Source organism: Hypanus sabinus, chromosome 7 (assembly GCF_030144855.1).
Source record: "Hypanus sabinus isolate sHypSab1 chromosome 7, sHypSab1.hap1, whole genome shotgun sequence".
Classification (NCBI taxonomy): domain Eukaryota; kingdom Metazoa; phylum Chordata; class Chondrichthyes; order Myliobatiformes; family Dasyatidae; genus Hypanus; species Hypanus sabinus.
The window spans coordinates 3,335,445-3,356,406 of record NC_082712.1 but is presented as its reverse complement, the minus strand read 5'-3'; the positions used below and the strand labels follow the sequence as shown (position 1 = coordinate 3,356,406).

General features: G+C 48.5%; 1 protein-coding gene across 10 annotated transcripts in view; it reads right to left on the bottom strand.

Moving 5' to 3' along the window:
• The window catches only part of cplane1 (ciliogenesis and planar polarity effector 1), a 375,338-nt gene that overhangs the window by 239,859 nt on the left and 114,517 nt on the right, over positions 1-20,962 (bottom strand). For all 10 annotated transcript variants that reach the window (XR_009512997.1, XR_009512998.1, XM_059974072.1 and 7 more), the window contains exons 16-17: positions 19,593-19,733; positions 3,269-3,497 (exon numbers count right to left, since the gene is read on the bottom strand). Coding sequence is in view for 8 of the 10 variants with exons in the window: in XM_059974072.1 (XP_059830055.1) it covers positions 3,269-3,497; positions 19,593-19,733 (370 nt within the window). In the remaining 2 variants the exon portion in view is untranslated. The remainder of the gene's footprint in view (positions 1-3,268; positions 3,498-19,592; positions 19,734-20,962) is intronic.

Below are 20,962 nucleotides of genomic sequence, written 5' to 3'. Positions count from 1 at the left end.
TTGATCTGGTATTGGGAAATGAACCTGGTCAGGTATCAGATCGCCCAGTGGCAGAGTATTATGGAGATAGTGATCACAGTTTCTATCTCCTTTAACATAGCATTGGAGAGGGATGGGAACAGAAAAGTTAAGAATGCGTTTAATTGGAGTAAGGGGAAATAAGAAGCGATCAGGCAGGAACTTGGAGCATAAATTGGGAACAGATGTTCTCAGGGAAATGTACGGCAGAAATGTGGCAACTGTTCAGGGGATACTTGAGTGATGTTCTGCATAGGTACGTTGAATGAGATGGGGAAAGGACTGTAGGGCACAGGAACCATGGCGTACAAAGGCAGTTGTAAATCTAGTCAAGACGAAAATGTTACGAAACAGTCAAAAAAATGATAGAGATCTAAAAACTTATAAGGCTAACAGGAAGCAGCTTAAGAATGAAATTAGGAGAGCCAGAAGGGACCATGAGAAGGCCTTGGCAGGCAGGATTAAGGAAAATCCCAAGGCATTCTACAAGTATGTGAACAACAAGACATGAGAAAATAGGACCAATCAAGTGTGACAGTGGAAAAGTGTGTTTGGAATTGGAGGAGATAGCTGAGGTACTTAAATGAGTACGTTGCTTCAGTATTCACTATGTTAAAGGACCTTGGCAATTGTAGAGATGACTTACAGCGGATTGAAAAGCTAGAGCATATAGACATTAAGAAAGAGGATGTGCTGGAGATTTTGGAAAACATGAAGTTGGATAAGTCACCAGTAACGGACGAGATATACCCCAGGCTACTGTGGGAGGTGACAGAGGAGATTGCTGAGCCTCCAGCAATGTATCATCACTGGGGATGGGGATGGGAAAGGGGGAGGTCCTGGAGGATTGGAGGGTTGTAGATGTTGTTCCCTTATTCAAGAAAGGGAGCAGAGATAGCCCAGGAAATTTTAGATCAGTGAGTATTACCTCAGTGGTTGGTAAGTTGATGGAGAAGATCCTGAGAGGCAGGATTTATCAACATTTGGAGAGGCACAATATGATTAGGAATAGTCAGCATGGCTTTGTCAAAGGCAGGATGTGCCTTACGAGTGGTGATTGAATTTTTTGAGGATGTGACTAGACACATTGATGAAGGTAGAGCAGCAGATGTAGTGTATATGGATTTCAGCAAGGTATTTGATAAGGTACCCCATGCAAGGCTTATTGAGAAAGTAAGGAGGCATGGGATCCAAGGGGACATTGCTTTGTGGATCCAGAACTGGCTGCCCACAGAAGACAAAGAGTGGTTGTAGATGACGGCATTTTCTGCATGGAGTTTGGTGACCAGTGGGGTGCCTCAGGGATCTGTTCTGGGACCCTTACTCTTCATGATTTTTATAAATGACCTGGATGAGGACGTGGAGGGATGGGTTAGTAAATTTGCTGATGACACAAATGTTGGGGGTGCTGTAGAGAGTGTGGAGGGCTGTCAGAGATTACAGAGGGACATTGATAGGATGCAAAACTGGGCTGAGAAGTGGCAGATGGAGTTCAACCCAGATAAGTGTAAGGTGGTTCATTTTGGTGGGCCAAATATGATGGCAGAATATAGTATTAAAGGTAAGACTCTTGGCAGTGTGGAGAATCAGAGGGATCTGGTGGTCCGGGTCCTTAGGACACTCAAAGCTGCAGCACAGGTTGACTGTGTGGTTAAGAAGGCTTACGGTGCATTGGCCTTCACCAAGCGTGGGATTGAGTTTAAGAGCTGAGAGGTAATGTTGCACCTATATAGGACCCTGGTCAGACCCCACTTGGAGTACTGTGCTCAGTTCTGGTCACCTCACTACAGGAAGGATGTGGAAACTATAGAAATGATGCAGAGGAGATTTACAAGGATGTTGCCTGGATTGGGGAACATGCCTTACAAGAATAGGTTGAGTGAACTTGGCCTTTCCTCCTTGGAGCAATGGAGAATGAGAAGTGACCTGATAAAGGTGTAAAAGATGATGAGAGGCATTGATCATGTAGATAGTCAGAGGCTTACCACCCCCCCCCCCCCCGAGGCTCAAATGGGTAACACAAGAGAGCACAATTTTAAGGCACTTGGAAGTAGGTACAGAGGAGATGTCAGGGATAAGTTTTTTTACTCCAAGAGTGGTGAGTGTGTGGAATGGACAGCCAGCAACTGTGGAGGAGGTGGATACAATAGGATCTTTTAAAAGGTTCCTGGACAGGTACATGGAGCTTAGAAAAATAGAGGGCTATGGGTAACCCTAGGAAATTTCCAAAGTAAGTGCATGTTTGGCATAGCGTTGTGAGCTGAAGGGTATTGTGCTGTAGGTTTTCTATGTTTCTATGTGTCCTGCACCTTTCTCATTTTCCCAGAAATGCATGGCGTTGCTGCTCTGCTGACATCCCTGCCAGCAGCTCCTTCCGATTTACTTTGGCCAACTCCTCTGTCATATCACAGCAATTTCTGTTACATCAGTCTTTACTTTCTCCCTATCAAGTTTCAAGTTGAACTCAATCATATTGTGATCACTGGTTCCTAAGGGTTCTTTTACCTTAAGCTCCCTAATTACTTCCGGTTCATTACAAAACACCCAATCCAGTATTACTGATCCGTTAGTAGGCTCAATGACTAAGTGTTCTAAAACTCTGTCTCTTAAACATTCAACAAACTCACTCTCTGGAGATGCATTACCAACCTGATTTTCCCAATCATGTTAAAATCTCCCATGCTGCAATAACATTGCTCTTTTGACTTGCCTTTTCTATTTCCTGTTGTAACCTGTGGTCCACCTCCCAGCCACTATTGGGAGGCCTGTATCTAACTGCCATCAATGTCCTTTTACCCTTGCAGTTTCCCTGTGGCTCTCCACTAGTCACAGGCAACTAGTCAGAGGCAACCCTCTGCTACTGCTCTCTGGCTTCTCCCACAAAGCCAGTGTCTAATCTAATTTACTATCTCATTCTGAATGCCAAACGAAAAAGTTTGAAAAAATGTATTTAAGATATCCGCACACATCTTCCAGAGGGCCAATTCTGACCCTTGCAATCCTTTTGCTCTTAACATATCTGTAGAATCCTTTAGGATTCTCCTTCAGCTTGTCTGCTAAAGCAACTTCATGCCTTCTTTTAGCCCTCTTGATTATATAAGTGTGTTATTTTGTGCTACATTGGATCTGGAGTAACAATTATTTTGACCCATTTACACCTATGTACTGGAAATGACACTGAACAATCTTGAATCCTCCATACTTCCAGCTGTGCTCGAGATAACCCAGGGCAAACTGAGTATGGACGTACCGGGCGTACGGAGGAATCCGCTTCTCATACAGATTGAAAGCCAGGCCCAGCACCACTGCAGCCTTCCAGTCACCGAGTCTCAGTGCCACCCACACAGCTTCAGGGAGGAGCCTGGCAATGAGCATCAGCTCCACTGCACGTTCCACACTCCAGATGGCAGACAGGTGCTGCTCACGCACTGCTGCGGCTACACGGGACCGATCGACGGGGACCAGCCGGGGCAGGCAACCTGTGACATAACGGCAAAATCAGAGCACTAAATGCAATCATGGGGCAGTCACAGAACTAAACATAATATGAACATGACAACGGGTCAGCCGGGGACCGAACGTAACACTGGGGTCATTCGGGGACCAAACATACCACAACTGGGGCATTTGGGGATCAAACACAATGGATGGACAATCCACATCAGGGGTGTATAAAAAGAGCTACTTTGTAAACAGGACAGAAATCAAGATTTTAGAGGCAAAGTTCTGCATCTGTTTCTCTGAGTTGAAGAGGGACTAACCAGCAAGGCGGATTTATTAGAAAGGGCCAATAAAAACCATTCAAGGGCAAGGGTCATTCTTGGAGAGGCCGTGCTTTTTGAGTCTTTAGACTGGCGTTGACATGTCTTTAGAGTGGCACTGGCTCACTGGGCTTCGATAAGGTAAACTGTCTTGTAAGGCTACTCCCTCTCTGTACTTACTTGCTCATTCCTCATCTACTAGGGCATGGCTCAGGGGGATACGGGAAGTCTGGAAGACATCCAGTTTCCCAAATAAACACACCTGCACCAAGCTGCAGCTCCTGAGAGAACGTATTAAGGAACTGGAGCTGCATCTCGATGATACAGAAGAATGAGGAGGTGGTAGGCAGGAGCTACAGGGAGGTAGTTACCCCTAGGTTGCAGGAGACAGGTAACTGGGTGACTGTCAGAAGGAGGGGGAATGCAGGTTCCCTTAGTAAGTGCTATTGAGGGGGACAACCTGCCAGTGAGGAGCCACAGTGACCGGGTCTCTGGCACCGAGTCTGGTGCTGTGGCTCAGAAGAGCATAGAGGTGAAGAAGACTGCAGTGATGATAGCAGAGCCCTTAATCAGAGGAACCGAGACGAGGTTCTGAGGACACGATAGATGGGTTTCTTGCCTTTCTAGTGTCAGGATCAGGATTGTCTCGGATTAAGCCCATGGTATTCTCAAGGTTGAGGGTGAGCAACCAGAAGTCTTGGCACATGTTGGCACCAAGGACAAAGGAAGACAAGGTGAGGAGGTCCTGAATAGGGATTTTAGGAAGCAAGGTAGAAAGCTGAGAAGATAATTCGGCAGGTGAATGTGTGGCTGAGGAACTGGTACAGGGGACAGGTGTTCAGATTTATGGATCACTGGGATCTGTTCGGGCGAAGGTACGACTTGTACAAAAGGGATAGGTTACACCTGAACCCGAGGAGGTCCAATATCCCTGCAAGCAAGTTGGCTAGAGTTGTTCGGGAAGATTTAAACTAATTTGGCAGGGGGATGGGAACCAGAGTGATAGTGCTGAAGATGAGGTAGTTGGTTTACAAACAGAGGCAATGTGCAGTGAGAACACTAGTAAGGAAAGGCTGATGATACAGCAAAATTGCAGTCAACAGCATGGGTTGCAATGTAAAAAGTGGGCAAAAGTGTAAAAGGTGAGTACAAGATTGAATGTGTTATATTTGAATATGTGCTTTACATGGAATAAAGTAGCTAAACGTACAGTGGAGATTGGCAGATATTGTGTTGGGGAGACAGTCAGAGCAGTGGTGTGCTCCGTATGCAGTATGTGGGAGGTCAGGGTCAACACAGTTGTCCCTGATGACCACACCTGCAAAAGGTGCGTCCAGCTGCAGCTCCTATCAGACCGAGTTAGGGAGTTGGAGCAGGAGCTGGATGAACTACGGATCATTCGGGAGGTGGAGGCAGAGATAGATAGGAGTTATCAGGAGGTAGTCACACCAAAAAACAAAGAAGTAGGCAGATGGGTGACGGTCCAGAGAGGCAGGGGGAGCAGGCAGAGAGAGCAGAGCACCCCTGTGGCCATTCCCATTAACAATAAGTATACCGTACTGGATACTGTTGATGGGGATGACCTACCAGGAATGAGTTGTAGTGGTCCTGCCTCTGGCACAGAGGTTGAACCCTCAACTAGAAAGGGGAGGAGGGAAGAGAAGAGAGCGATAGTTTTAGGGGACTCTATAGTTAGGGGGGCAGATAGGAGATTTTGTGGGGCAGATCAGGAGTCTCTGATGGTATGTTGCCTCCCTGGTGCCAGGGTCCGGGACATCTCAGATCGGGTGCAGGCTATTCTTGAGAGTGAGGGCATGAACCCAGATGTAGTGGTCCATGTAGGGACCAATGATGTAGGTAAGGTGAGTGAGGGGGTCCTGCTTAGAGAGTTCAGGGAGTTAGGAGTGAAGCTGAAAGGCAGGACCTCCAGGGTGACAATCTCGGGATTGCTACCTGTGCCACGTGCGAGTGATGCGAAGAATAGAATGATTTTGCACATTAATACGAGGCTGAGAGCATGGTGCAGGAAGGAAGGGTTCAGGTTTTTGGATAATTGGTCTTTGTTCCAGGGACATTGGGATCTGTTTCGAAGGGATGGTCTACATCTGAACCGGAGGGGTACTAACATTCTTGCAGGAGTATTTGCCAGTGCTGCTCGGGGGGGTTTAAACTAGATGTGCAGGGGGCAGGGATCCAGATCCAGAGGGTTGGTCAGAAAGTGCATGGGGTTAAATGTGTACAAGGTTTGGGTGATCTTGAGAAGGTCATCAAAATTCAGGGTGCAATTTGCCCGATGGAAGTTCAAGGAGCTGGGTTAGGTACAGTAGACAGTGTTTTAAGCAAAGAGAGGAGGAATGGGCTAAGAATTCTATACTTGAATGCGCGTAGTGTCAGAAATAAGACAGATGAGCTTGAAGCTCAGATGAAAATGGGGAACTACGATATTGTTGGGATAACAGAGACATGGCTGCAAGGGGATCAGGCCTGGGAATTGAGTGTACCAGGGTATACGTGCTATCGTAGAGACAGAAATATGGGAAGAGAGGGTGGGGTGGCCCTGTTGGTGAGGAATGAGATTCAGTCCTTAGCAAGAGGTGACTTGGGAACAGGGGAAATAGAGTCTGTGTGGATTGAGCTGAGGAACAGTAAGGGTAAAAAGACCCTAATGGGTGTTGTGTACAGGCCCCCAAACAGTAGCGTGGATATTGGGTACAAGTTGATTAGGGAGTTAACATTGGCATGTGCTAAAGGTAATGTAGTCGTTATGCAGTCGTTATGCAGTCAACATGCAGGTGGACTGGGAGAATCAGGTAGGTGCTGGACCCCAGGATAGGGAGTTTGTGGAGTGTCTAAGGGATGTATTTTTGGAACAGCTTGTGCTTGAGCCAACCAGGAACGAGGCTATTTTGGACTTCGTGATGTGTAATGAACAGGAATTGATAAGTGATCTTGAAGTAAAGGAGCCATTAGGAAGTAGTGATCACAACATGGTAAGTTTTTATCTACAATTTGAGAGGGATAGGGGCCGATCAGAGGTGTCAGTGTTGCAATTAAATAAAGGAGACTACGGAGCCATGAGGGAAGAGCTGGCCAAAGTTAAATGGGCGGATGCCCTGGCAGGAAAGACAGTGGATCAGCAGTGCCAGATATTCTTGGGCATAATACAAAAGATGCAAAAGCAGTTCATTCCAATGAGAAGGAAGGATTCAAAGGGGGGAAGGGGCCACAGTGGTTGACAAAGGAAGTCAGAGATTGTATAGCATTAAAGAAAAAGAAGTATGACAGGGCTAAGATGAGTGGGAATACAGATGATTGGGAAAGTTTTAAGGAACAGCAGATCTTAACTAAAAAAGCAATACGGAGAGAAAAAATCAGGTATGAGCTCAGTCTAGCCAGGAATATAAAAGGGGATAGCAAAAGCTTTTTTAGCTATGTGAAGAGAAAGAAGATAGTTAAGAACAATGTTGGCCCCTTGAAGAATGAATTGGGAGAAATTGTTATGGGAAACAGGGAAATGGCAACAGAATTTAATGCATACTTTAGATCTGTCTTCACCAGGGAGGACACAAGCAATCTCCCAGATGTATGGATGGGCCAGGGTCATAAGATATCAGAGGAATTGAGACAGATTGACATTAGGAAAGAAACTGTGATGAGTAGACTGGTAGGACTGAAGGCTAATAAATCCCCGGGTCCAGATGGTCTGCATCCGAGGGTTCTAAAAGAGGTGGCTCAGGAAATTGCGGATGCATTGGTAATCATTTTCCAATGTTCCTTAGATTCAGGATCAGTTCCTGAAGATTGGAGAGTGGCTAATGTTGTCCCACTTTTCAAGAAGGGAGGGAAGGAGAAAACGGAGAACTATCGCCCTGTTAGCCTAACGTCAGTCATGGGGAAGATGCTTGAGTCCATTATTAAGGACAAAATAGTGGCACATCTAGATGGCAGAAATAGGATTAGGCTGAGCCAGCATGGATTTACCAAAGGCATATCATGCTTGACTAATCTGTTGTTTTTTGAGGGTGTAACAAGGATGTTAGACGAGGGTAAGCCAGTGGATGTTGTGTACCTAGATTTTCAGAAGGCATTCGATAAGGTGCCACAAAGGAGATTGGTGAGTAAAATCAGAGCTCATGGCATTGGGGGCAGGGTTTCAACATGGATAGAAAACTGGTTGGCAGATAGAAAGCAAAGGGTAGCAGTAAATGGGTGTTTCTCGGACTGGCTGGAGGTGACTAGTGGGGTACCACAGGGCTCTGTATTGGGACCACAGCTCTTTACGATTTATGTCAATGATTTAGATGAGGGCATTGAAAACTATATCAGCAAGTTTGCTGACGATACTAAACTGGGTGGCAGTGTGACATGTGAAGAGGACGTTAGGAGAATACAGGGAGACTTGGATAGGCAGAGTGAGTGGGCAGATACTTGGCAGATGTCATTCAATGTGAATAAATGTGAAGTTATCCACTTTAGAAGCAGGAACAAGAGGGCAGAGTATTGTCTGAACGGTGTAGAGTTAGGTAAGGGAGAAATGCAAAGAGACCTAGGAGTCCTAGTTCACCAGTCAATGAAGGTGAATGAGCAAGTGCAACAGGCAGTGAAGAGGGCAAATGGAATGTTGGCCTTTGTTACAAGGGGAATTGAATACAAGAGCAAGGATGTTCTTTTGCATTTGTACAGGGCCCTGGTGAAACCACACCTGGAATATTGTGTACAGTTTTGGTCTCCAGGTTTAAGGAAGGACATTCTGGCAATTGAGGAAGTGCAGCGTAGATTCACTAGGTTGATTCCTGGGATGACAGGGCTGTCTTACGCAGAGAGATTGGAGAGATTGGGCTTGTACACGCTGGAATTGAGGAGATTGAGAGGGGATCTGATTGAAACGTTTAAGATAATTAAAGGATTTGATAGGATTGAGGCAGGAAATATGTTCCAGATGTTGGGAGAGTCCAGTACCAGAGGGCATGGATTGAGAATAAGAGGTCAGTTATTTAAAACAGAGTTGAGGAAGAGCTTCTTCTCCCAGAGAGTTGTGGAGCTGTGGAATGCACTGCCTCGGAAGACGGTGGAGGCCAATTCTCTGGATGCTTTCAAGAAGGAGCTGGGTAGATATCTGATGGATAGGGGAATCAAGGGATATGGGGACAAGGCAGGGACTGGGTATTGATAGTGAATGATCAGCCATGATCTCAGAATGTCGGTGCAGACTCGAGGGGCCGAATGGTCTACTTCTGCACCTATTGTCTATTGTTGTAGATATCACTGAATCATGGCTAAAGAAGATTACAGCTGGAAACAATGTCCAAGGATACACACTGTAGCAAAAGGACAGTCAGGAAGGCAGAGGGGGTGGCATTGAACCATAGAACATTACAGCACAGAAACAGGCCTTTTGGCCCTTCTTAACTGTGCCGAACCATTTTTCTGCCTAGTCCCACTGACCTGCACCTGGGCCATATTGCTCCAAACCCCTATAGAACCATAGAACATTACAGCACAGAAATAGGCCTTTTGGGCCCTTCTGCTGCTCTGTTAGTAAAAAATGAAATCAAATCATTAGCAAGAGGTGACATCAGGTTGGAAGATGTTGAATTGTTATGGATTGGGCTCAGGAACTGCAAGGGTAAAAAGATCCTGATGGGAGTTGTATACAGACCCCCATTCAGTAGTAAAGATGTGGTCAAAACAAGTTACAACTGCAGACAGAAAAAGCATGCCAAAAGGGCAATGTTACAGTAGTCATGGGGGATTTCAATATGCAGGTACAGTTGGCCCTCCTTATCCACGAGGGACCCCTCGCAGATACCAAAATTCGCGGATGCTCGTCTGTTATATAAAGTGGCGTAATATTTGCATATAACCTGCACACACCCTCCCATATACTTTAAATCATCCCTAAATTAATTATAATACTGTGGCGACCCATTTCCTGGCACATCCGAACCGGCTCACAATTAGATAGCCTACGGCGGTTTGCGAGCACAGAGCTTTGGAGCCTCTGCACCACGGGGGGCAGGTTGAGGGAGGCTTAAAAGTGAGGCTGAGGATTTCGAATAAAGTTTTTTCTTCGACTGCAGTTACCGACTCCGTGTCGTAATTTTAGCGCTGCGTGTAGCACACCGCTACAATTGGTGACCCCGACGGTCCAAACGATTTTTTGGACCAGAAATGACCGACGCCGCCTCTGTTCATGCGGTTTCGTTGAAACTGCCGGGTTTCTGGTCACAGCGCCCAAACCTATGGTTCCAGCAAGCCGAAGCCCAATTCCACGTTCGCCGGATCACCTCAGAAGACACCCACTACTACTACGTGGTGAGCTCCCTCGACCAGGACAAAGCGGCCCAGGTCGCGGAATTCGTACAGTCGCCCCCGGCAGACGGCAAGTACACGGAATTCAAAGCCCTGCTCCTCAGGACTTTCGGACTCTCACGGTGCGAGTGGGCTGCCCATTTACTGCACCTGGATGGCTTGGGCGACAGACCTCCATCGGCTTTAATGAATGATATGTTGTCTCTCGCCGACGGACACAAACCCTCCCTCATGTTTGAGCAGGCATTCCTGGAGCAGCTGCCCGAGGACATACGCCTGCTGCTGTCCGACGCGGATTTCAGTGACCCCCGGAAGGTGGCAGCCCGGGCGGACTTGCTGTGGAACGCCAAAAAGGTGAGCGGGGCGTCCATCGCACAGATCTCCCAGCCACGCTCCCGGCAGCAAACCAGTCCAGGCCCGGCCGCAGAGCCCGCCAACCCCCGGCCCAATGAACACTGGTGCTTCTACCACCAGCGGTGGGGCGCAGAAGCCCGCCGTTGTCGCCCGCCCTGCAAGTTCCCGGGAACCGCCAGGGCCAGCCGCCGCTGATGGCTACGGCAGCTGGCCATCGGGATAGCCTCCTGTATGTGTGGGATAGAAGGTCGGGACGCCGGTTTTTGGTCGATACTGGGGCTGAGATCAGCGTTTTACCTCCGACGAGTTACGACACCCGCAGCAGGGCACCTGGTCCCCCCCTGAGGGCCGTGAATGGCAGCACAGTAAGGACCTATGGCACCCGTCAGGTGCAGCTACAGTTCGGCTCCAGCCAGTTCACGTGGGACTTCACACTGGCCGCCGTAGCCCAACCGCTTCTGGGTGCGGATTTTTTGCGAGCTCACAGCCTACTGGTCGACCTGCCCAGGAAGAGACTGGTACACGCCGAGACCTTTCAGACGTTCTCCCTGGGTGCAGCCCAGTTGCCAGCCCCTCACCTCGGCTCCATCACGCTGTCCGACAACGACTTCACCAGGGTCCTGGCGGATTTCCCATCGGTTCTGGCACCGCAGTTCACAGCGGCCATGCCCAGGCACGGCGTACAGCACCACATCCCGACCCAGGGACCACCCCTCCACGCCCGCGCTCGGCGGCTTCCCCCGGACAAGCTCCGACTGGCGAAGGAGGAGTTCCAGAGGATGGAGGAATTGGGGATCATCCGGCGGTCCGACAACCCATGGGCCTCTTCCCTGCACATGGTGCCCAAAGCGACAGGAGGCTGGAGACCGTGCGGCGACTACCGCAGGCTGAACGAGGCTACCACACCGGACCGCTACCCTGTGCCGCACATTCAGGACTTTGCAGCAAACCTGCACGCCGCACGGATCTTCTCCAAGGTAGACCTCGTCCGAGGGTACCATCAAATCCCGATGCATCCTGACGACGTCCCCAAAACGGCTCTCATCACCCCGTTTGGCCTTTTCGAGTTCCTCCGCATGCCGTTCGGCTTGAAGAATGCCGCACAGACGTTCCAGCGGTTAATGGACACGGTGGGACGGGACCTGGACTTCGCGTTCATCTATTTGGATGACATCCTCATAGCCAGCAGCAGTCGTCAGGAGCATCTGTCCCACCTCCGTCAACTCTGCGCCCGACTGAGTGAGTACGGTCTTACAATCAACCCCGCCAAATGCCAGTTCGGACTCGATACCATTGACTTCCTGGGCCACAGGATTACTAAAGACGGGGCAACCCCTCTGCCCGCTAAGGTAGATGCGGTCCGCCACTTTCCCCGACCCAACACAATCAAAGGCCTTCAGGAATTCGTAGGTATGGTCAATTTCTACCGCCGCTTCCTCCCTTCAGCTGCCCGGATCATGCGCCCCCTGTTCGCCCTGATGTCGGGTCCGAGCAAGGACATTACCTGGGACGAGGAGTCCGCCGCCGCTTTCGTTCAAACGAAGGAAGCTTTGGCGAACGCCGCAATGCTAGTACATCCCAGAATGGACGCCCCTACTGCCCTCACAGTGGACGCATCTAACACGGCAGTCGGTGGGGTGCTGGAGCAGCTCATCGCAGGTCGCTGGCAACCCCTGGCGTTTTTCAGCAAACACCTGCGGCCACCCGAGCTTAAGTACAGTGCTTTCGACCGGGAACTGTTGGCGCTCTACCTGGCAATCTGGCATTTCAGGTACTTCCTAGAAGGTCGGCCCTTCACCGCATTCACGGACCACAAACCGCTTACCTTTGCGTTTACGAAAGCGTCCGACCCCTGGTCGTCCCGCCAGCAACGCCACCTGTCCTACATCTCTGAATACACGACGGATGTCCGGCACGTCTCGGGTAAGGACAATGTCGTGGCGGATGCGCTCTCTCGCCCTACCGTTCATGCCCTTTCCCAAGGGGTAGACTTTGAGGCACTGGCAGAGGTGTAGCAGGCGGATGAGGAGATTCCGAGTTACAGAACCGCAGTCTCCGTGGGCCCGGGTGAGAGGACCCTACCCTGTGACGTCGCCACCGGCCAGCCCCGCCCCGTCGTCCCGACAGCCTGGCAGCGCCGTGTTTTCGACTCCATTCATAACTTGGCGCATCCCTCCATCCGGACAACTGTCCGGATGGTTTCCAGCAGGTTCGTTTGGCACGGACTCCGCAAACAGGTTAGTGAATGGGCCAAAACGTGCATGCACTGCCAGACGGCCAAGGTGCAGCGGCACACCAAAGCCCCACCGCAGCAGTTCCATCCCGCCCACCGGCGTTTCGACCACATTCATGTCGATATCGTGGGCCCCCTGCCAGTGTCGCGCAGAGCGCGGCACCTCTGGACTATCGTGGACCGGTTCACAAGATGGCCAGAGGCGGTCCCGCTCACCGACACCACCTCCGAATCTTGCGCCCGAGCCCTGATCGCCACCTGGATATCTCACTTTGGTGTACCGGCCCACATTACCTCCGACAGAGGCGCCCAGTTCACCTCCAGCCTGTGGTCAGCTATGGCCAGCCTTTTGGGGACTCAGCTGCACCACACCACTGCCTACCACCCACAGTCGAACGGGCTAGTGGAGCGTTTCCACCGTCACCTGAAGTCGGCCCTCATGGCCCGCCTGCGAGGAGCCAACTGGGCGGACGAGCTTCCCTGGGTCCTACTCGGCATCCACACAGCGCCCAAGGACGACCTGCACGCCTTGTCGGCCGAGTTGGTATACGGCGCGCCTCTGGTCGTCCCCGGGGAGTTCCTACCAGCCCCAAGGGGGCAAGAGGAAGATCCCGCAGCAGTCCTGGGCAGACTACGCGAGAAGCTCGGTAACCTGGCCCCCATACCCACTTCACAGCACGGGCGGCACCCGACCTGCGTACCCAAAGACCTACAGAACTGTAAGTTTGTGTTTGTACGAAGGGGCGGGCATCGGCCACCGCTGCAGCGGCCATATGAGGGGCCGTTTATGGTGCTCCGGAACAATGGGTCCACGTTCGTGCTGGACGTTGGGGGGAAAGAGGAGGTTTTCACAGTGGACAGCCTCAAACCGACCCATGTGGACCTGGCGCAACCGGCCGAGTTTCCGGCACCTCGGCGCAGAGGCCGACCTCCCAAGCAGGTTCTGGCCCAGACTGTGGACATTGGGGGGTGTATCACCGGTTCTGGGGGGGGGTTATGTGGCGACCCATTTCCTGGCACATCCGAACCGGCTCACAATTAGATAGCCTAAGGGGGTTTGTGAGCACAGAGCTTTGGAGCCTCTGCACCACGGGGGGCAGGTTGAGGGAGGCTTAAAAGTGAGGCTGAGGATTTCGAATAAAGTTTTTTCTTCGACTGCAGTTACCGACTCCGTGTCGTAATTTTAGCGCTGCGTGTAGCACACCGCTACAATATCTAATACAATGTAAATAGTTACACTGTAATGATTAGGAAATATTGACAAGATAAAAACTGTACTGTACATGTTCCTCCCAGGCGAACAATGATCAGACGAGTAAAACTTGTAATACCTGTACAGTAGTTGTTACACTGTCTTGTTTTTAGAATGAGGAGGCTCAATAATACTAAAGTCAGGAACTGTGGAGGTTGAGGGCTGAGAATCTTCAAGCGTTGAGACTTCAGAATTGCAGATACTTTAGTTAGAAGCATTGTTATAGGAAGCCGTCTCTTCTTTTTCTTTGCATCATCCAACAAATCTTGCAGTGGTTGCAAGCATATTGTTATCCCTCAAGTGACACAGAGGCTTCGTTCCATCAAAGGATCATATTCAAGGATCATATCCTTTAACACTTGCGCCTGGTGAAAAACTGCAGCAAATTTTTCAACTGTTCAAATTGATGGCTCTGCCTCCTCTAAATCTTCATCATCATCATCATCATCTTCTGTAGAGGCTTTCAGCAGATCTTCGAGTTCCTCGTTGGTAAGGATTTCTCTATGTGTTCCTCAACTTTGTTCTCAATCACGTCAGAGAAGCCTTCCCCATCAACTTCCCTTGCATCGTTCAGGATATCCCTGACTTCTGCATCAATAGTGGGGCAGCCCCTGAAATCACTGACTGCCTCACTCCACAGTGGGTTCCAACATGCATCAACTGTCTCAGGCTTTACAGCGTCTACAGCCTCTGCAATAAGCACAATTGCAACTGTAATTGTGAATTTCTTCCATAAATCCATGATGCTGCAGTCAGGGTTAGTATCAAGGGCAGCACGAATCCTTCCAAAGGTGAGACAGGTGTAAGTCGCCTTGATCAAGTGGCTGTGGCAGTGACGTAGTGTTAGGAGGCAGGAACATCGTCGACAAAGCTGAGGGATTGGGGATGGCTGGGAGCACTGTCAATTATGAGGGCCTTGAATGGCAGCCCCTTCTCTTCGAAGTATTTCTTCACTTCAGGAATGAAGCACAGGTGGAACCATTCCAAGAACAAGATCGCCATCGCCCAAGCCTTCTTGTTGTGTTGCCAGAACATGGGTAGGCAATTTTTGTTACTGTTCTTAAGGGCCTGGGAACTGTTTTCTCAATAGACGAGTCCTGGCTTGATCATGCGACCGGCTGCGTTGCCACAGATCACCACAGTAAGGCGATCTTTCCAGGCCTTGAGCCCTGGGGCCTGCTGGGCACTCTTATGGATGTAGGTACGATTGGGCATCTTCCAGAACAAGCCCGTTTCATTACAATTGAAGACTTGCTCTGGAAGGTAGCCATTCTCTTCTATGAGATTCTTGAGCTCCTCTGGGAATGCTGCTGCAGCTTTGGCATCTGCCGATGCCGATTCTCCCGTGATCTTTAAGTTCTTGAGGTGTAGCGCTTTACGTAGACAGCCAGCCAGCCATTAACTAGCCTTAAACTCTTTTCTCTCGCTCTCATCAAACCTATCACAGTAATGCTCATAGAGACCAAGAGCTTTTTCACGTATAATTTTGCCATCGATGGGGATATGCTTCTGTGACATGTCCTCTAGCCACACACTTAATGATTTCTCAGTCTTCACAAGCACTTTATCACGAACCAGAGAGACCATTTTTGCTGTTGTAGGGGCAGCAAAAACACTTGCCTGAATTTCAGCTTCTTCCTGCTTTATTGTGCGAATGCTGGATTCGTTCTTACCGACCTTACGGCCCACTTCAGAATGCGACATGCCACTTTTCAAAAGATCTAAGATTTCTACTTTCTCGGCAAGAGATAGCACTTTACGCTCCCTCTTAGCCTTTGAGGAATTGCTTTGACCACTTAGTTGCTTTTTAGGAGCCATTTTTTCCACAGGAACAAAGTAGCGCACGAACGAGACGCAAGTTGAATAACGCTCGAACAAGTAATGGAAGAGCACTTCCAGGTTTTTCTCGATTCACAGTTGGTTGAATTCGCGCCACCACCATCCCCGTGCCGAAGAAGTCTTCGATGTCCTGCCTCAATGACTACTGTCCCATTGCACTTACACCCATCATCATGAAGTGTTTCGAGAGGCTCATCATGAGGCATATCAAGACCCTGCTGCCCCCCTCACTGGACCCCCTGCAGTTTGCGTACCGTCCCAACCGCTCAACAGATGACGCCATTGCCACCACCCTCCACCTGGCCCTAACCCACCTGGACAAAAAAGACACATACATTCGGATGCTGTTCATAGACTTCAGTTCAACATTCAACACAATCATCCCTCAGAAACGGATTGGAAAGCTGAGCCTACTGGGCCTGAACACCTCCCTCTGCAACTGGATCCTAGACTTCCTGACTGGGAGACCTCAGTCAGTCCAGATCGGGAGCAGCATCTCCAACACCATTACACTGAGCATGGGACACCCCCCCCCAGGGCTGTGTGCTCAGTCCACTGCTGTTCACTCTGCTGACCCACGACTGTGCTGCATCACACAGCTCGAACCATATCATCAAGTTCACCGATGACACGACCGTGGTGGGTCCCATCAGCAAGAACGACGAGTCAGCTTACAGAGAAGAGGTGCAGCGTCTAACGGACTGGTGCAGAGCCAACAACCTGTCTCTTAATATGAACAAAACAAAAGAGATTGTTGTTGACTTCAAGAGGGCATGGAGCAACCACTCCCTGCTGAACATCGACGGCTCCTCGGTAGAGATTGTAAAGAGCACCAAATTTCTTGGTGTTCACTTGACGGAGAATCTCACCTGGTCCCTCAACACCAGCTCCATAGCAAAGAAAGCCCAGTAGCATCACTACTTTCTATGAAGGCTGAGGAAAGTCCATCTCCCACCCCCCCCCCCCCCCATCCTCATCACATTCTACAGGGGTTGTATTGAGAGCATCCTGAGCACTGCATCACTGCCTGGTTTGGAAATTGCACCATCTCAGATCGCAAGACCCTGCAACGGATAGCGAGGTCAGCTGAGAAGATAATCGGGGTCTCTCTTCCCGCCATTATGAACATTTACAGTACATGCTGCATCCGCAAAGGAAACAGCATTATGAAGGACTCCACACACCCCTCATACAATCTCTTCTCCCTCCTGCCGTCTGGGAAAAGGCTCCGACATTTGGGCTCTCACGACCAGCCTATGTAACAGTTTCTTCCCCCAAGCTATCAGGCTCCTCAATACTCTCAGAGCCTAGACTGACACCTTGCCCTACTGTCCTGTTTATAATTTATTGTAAATGCCTGCACTTTTTTTGTGCACTTTATGCAGTCCTGTGTAGGTCTGCAGTCTAGTATAGCTTTCTCTGTGTTTTTTTATTACGTAGTTCAGTCTAGTTTTTTTGTACTGTGTCATGTAAAACCATGGTCATGAAAAATGTTGTCTCATTTTTACTATGCACTGTATCAGCAGTTATGGTTGAAATGACAATAAAAGTGACTTGACTTGGCATGCGGAATTCGCGGATAAGGAGGGTCAATTGTATATTGGGAAAATCAGGTTGGTACTGGATTCCAGGAGGGGGAGTGTTATAGAATGCCGACGAGATCGCTTTTTAGAGTATCTTGTGGTTGCTACCAAAAGGGATCAGCTATTCTGGATTGGGTGTTGTGCAATGAACCAGAATTGATTAGAGACCTTAAAGTAAAATAACACTCGGTGGAAGGTGATCCTAATATGAACGAATTCATCCTGAAATTTGAGACGGAGAAGCGAAAGTCAGTATCAGTATTACAGTGGAGTGAGGGGAATTACTGAGGCATGAGAGAGGAGCTGGCCAGAGTTGATTGGAAAAGAACACTGGCAGGGATGATGGCAGAACAGCATGGCTGGAATTTCTGGAAGCAATTCAGAAGGCACAGGATAGATACATCCCAAAGAAAAGATCATTTGAAAGGCAAGATGAGACAATCGTGACTAATAAGGGAAGTCAAAGTCAACATAAAAGCCAAAGAGAGGGCATATAATACAGCACAGATTAGTGAGAAGTCAGAGGATTGGAAAGCTTTTAAAAACCAACAGAAGGCAACTAAAAAAGTCATTAAAAAGGTAAAGATAGAATACAAAAGTAAGCAAAGCAATAATATTAAAGAGGTTAACAAAAGTTTCTTCAGATACATGAAGTGTAAAAGAGAGGTGAGAGTGGATATCGGACTGCTAGAAAACAATATTGAAGAGGTAGCAATGAGGCGAATTGAGTAGGTATTTTACATCAGCCTTCACTGTAGAAGACACGAGCAGCATGGTGGAAGTACCAGGTGTCAGTGGTCATGGAGTACGCTAAGTTACTATTACTAGTGAAGAGGTTCTTGGGAAACTGGAAGGTCTGGTGGACAAGAGGACTGGGGGACTGAAGGGCCAGAGGGCTGGGCATCTGGGGATCTGGGGGGCTGGAAGAGTCGAAGACAGGAGAACAGAAGACTGGAGGACCGGACGACAGAAAGACCAGAGGACTCTGGGTGACATGAGTTATAAGGAGAGACTGAACTGGCTTTTACTGTTTCCCCAGGAACATTGGAGGCTGAGTAGTGACCTTAGAGAAGTTTATGAAATCAGAAGAGCCACAGATAATGTAAATAATCAGTTTCTGCTTCCTGTGGTTGGACTGTCTAAGACTAAGGGCATGGGTTTAAGCTTTGAGGAAGGAGATTTTAGGGGATCTTTGGGGTAACTATTTCGCACACAGAGTTACTGGTAGCTGGAATGAGCTACCAGAGGAGGTGATGAGAGGTGGAGACAGCAACAACATTTAAGAGGTACCTGGACCAATGATTGAACAGGACACAGAGCAAAGAAATTAATGTAGGCAGTGTGATTAGTACATTCAGCAGTGACAGCTGGCATAGTGTTGATGGGCTGAAAGGCCTACACAACTCCATGCTTCTGAATTACTGGAACCTGATGGCCCGGCCCCAAAGGTTTGACACGAAGTGGCCGCTGAAATAGTGGACCTAGACTGATGTTCAAAAGACTCTTAGAAAGACATATAGATGATTTTAAAAAAATGGAGAGCTATGTAGGAGGGAAGGGTTAGATTGATCTTGGAGTAGGCTCCATGTTGTCAGCACAACGTGGACTGAAATGTTACATTCTCTGTTCTGTTTCATCACAGACTGGATTGGAATGAGAGGACGAGGATGGGAGGGAAGCAGATCAACCAGGGGGAGACAGGCTAGAAAGGTCATGTGACCAGGGCATTGCTGCAGTTCCCAAGGACAGAGTTCTCGGTCTGACCATCCATCGTTTCACATCCAGATGTTACTGAGCACTGAGACGCAGAGGTGCAGAGGAACCTGACTAACGAGTCCTGATGAAGAGCCTTGTACCCTGAAACATCAGCTGTTTACTCTTTTCCATCGATGCTGCCTGGCCTGCTGAGTTCCTCCAGCATTTTGTGTGTGTTGTTTTGGATTTCCAGCATTCACAGATTTTCTTATATTTGTAACAATGATCTTTATCAGTAGCTTCAGTATCAGTATCAGAATCAAATGGTACTGAGTACCATCATCCTCAGAACTCAGGGAAGACTTTGCTCCACTTGTCTTCACAGCTTCCAGGCCCCTCACCCCATCAAACACCATGCCACCTCACTCACACCATTTCACATTACCTCACATAATACCCTCTCAGAAAGCCAGATCCATCCATCTCCCTGCACCCAGCACCCTCTGCAGTCAACATGGTCACTTGGTTTGTGTGGAGCCCCTTACCAGGTCTGAAGTGCAGGGGAGGCAGTACGTCGATGTGGTGAGGGGGCAGCACATAGAGAGGCTGGTTAGTGAAATAGAGGGCCATGAATCGAGACAGAGACTGAAGTACTGCCACAGCAGCAACATCGCCAATACCCAGGCCTGAAAAGACAGAAAACAAATACTCAGGACTCAGTCAGTGTCCACACCAGTGTCCCATACAAATTTTGACTCAATGTGCACACACAAATTGTCCCAAAATGAACACACTAACTGTCCCACAGTGTACATATTAACCTTCCCAAATTGTACACACTACCTGCCCCAAAGTATACTCACTAAATGTCCCAATGAATGCATACTAACTGTCCTAAAGAGTATACACTAAATGTTCCAAACTGTACACACTAATTGACTGTGGAAGAATGAAGGATTGTTTATCTGATAGCACCAGAGTTGCTAGTTCTCTTCCATTATGACCCTTAAAGTTACGAAAATATGTAACTTCCCTATTCCACTGGTGTTGCTAAAACTTTGGATGTAGTCAGCCATAAAATCAGTCCAGACTAGCTGGTTGAAGAATTTTTCTATTTAAACTTTGTAACCCAATAAACTTTTTTAACCCAATGTCCTAAGCTTAGACTTACAGCAGACAGTCTTTCGTAAACAGGAGGTTGCCCGAAGTACAGAAAGAATGAATATATATTTATATGACATAGCTACTGTCTATTCTATGATTAAAAATATCATGTGCCTCTGATGTACCTACTTGCTCCTGTTTTTATGTGTGGTTAAGCTTGACATTACGAACATCTTGATTCTATACTGTATAAAAGAAGGAACTTTCCACTGCTTATTTTTGGATAATTGGTCTTTGTTCCAGGGACGTTGGGATCTGTTTCGAAGGGACTGTCGACATCTGAACTGGAGGGATACTAACATTCTTGCAGGAGTGTTTGCCAGTGCTGCTCGGGGGGGTTTAAACTAGATGTGCAGGGGGCAGGGATCCAGAATACGAGAGAAGATGATATGATGAAGGATAAGGGACAGGTGGGGAATACACGTTTCCCAAATATTAATTGTGTAAAGGAGAAAGGTGAGACAGAACATGTGTTGGAAAAGTTACATGTACAGAGGGTTGGTCAGAAGGAGCATGGGGTCAAATGTGTAGAAGGTTTGGGTGATCTTGAGAAGGTCATCAAAATTCAAGGTGCAATTAGCCCAATGGAAGTTCAAGGAGCTGGGTTAGGTACAATAGACAGTGTTTTAAGCAAAGAGAGGAGGAATGGGCTAAGAATGCTATACTTGAATGCGCGTAGTGTCAGAAATAAGACAGATGAGCTTGAAGCTCAGATGTCCTCTTTTGGAAGAGGACAGCGAGGCTTTGAGAG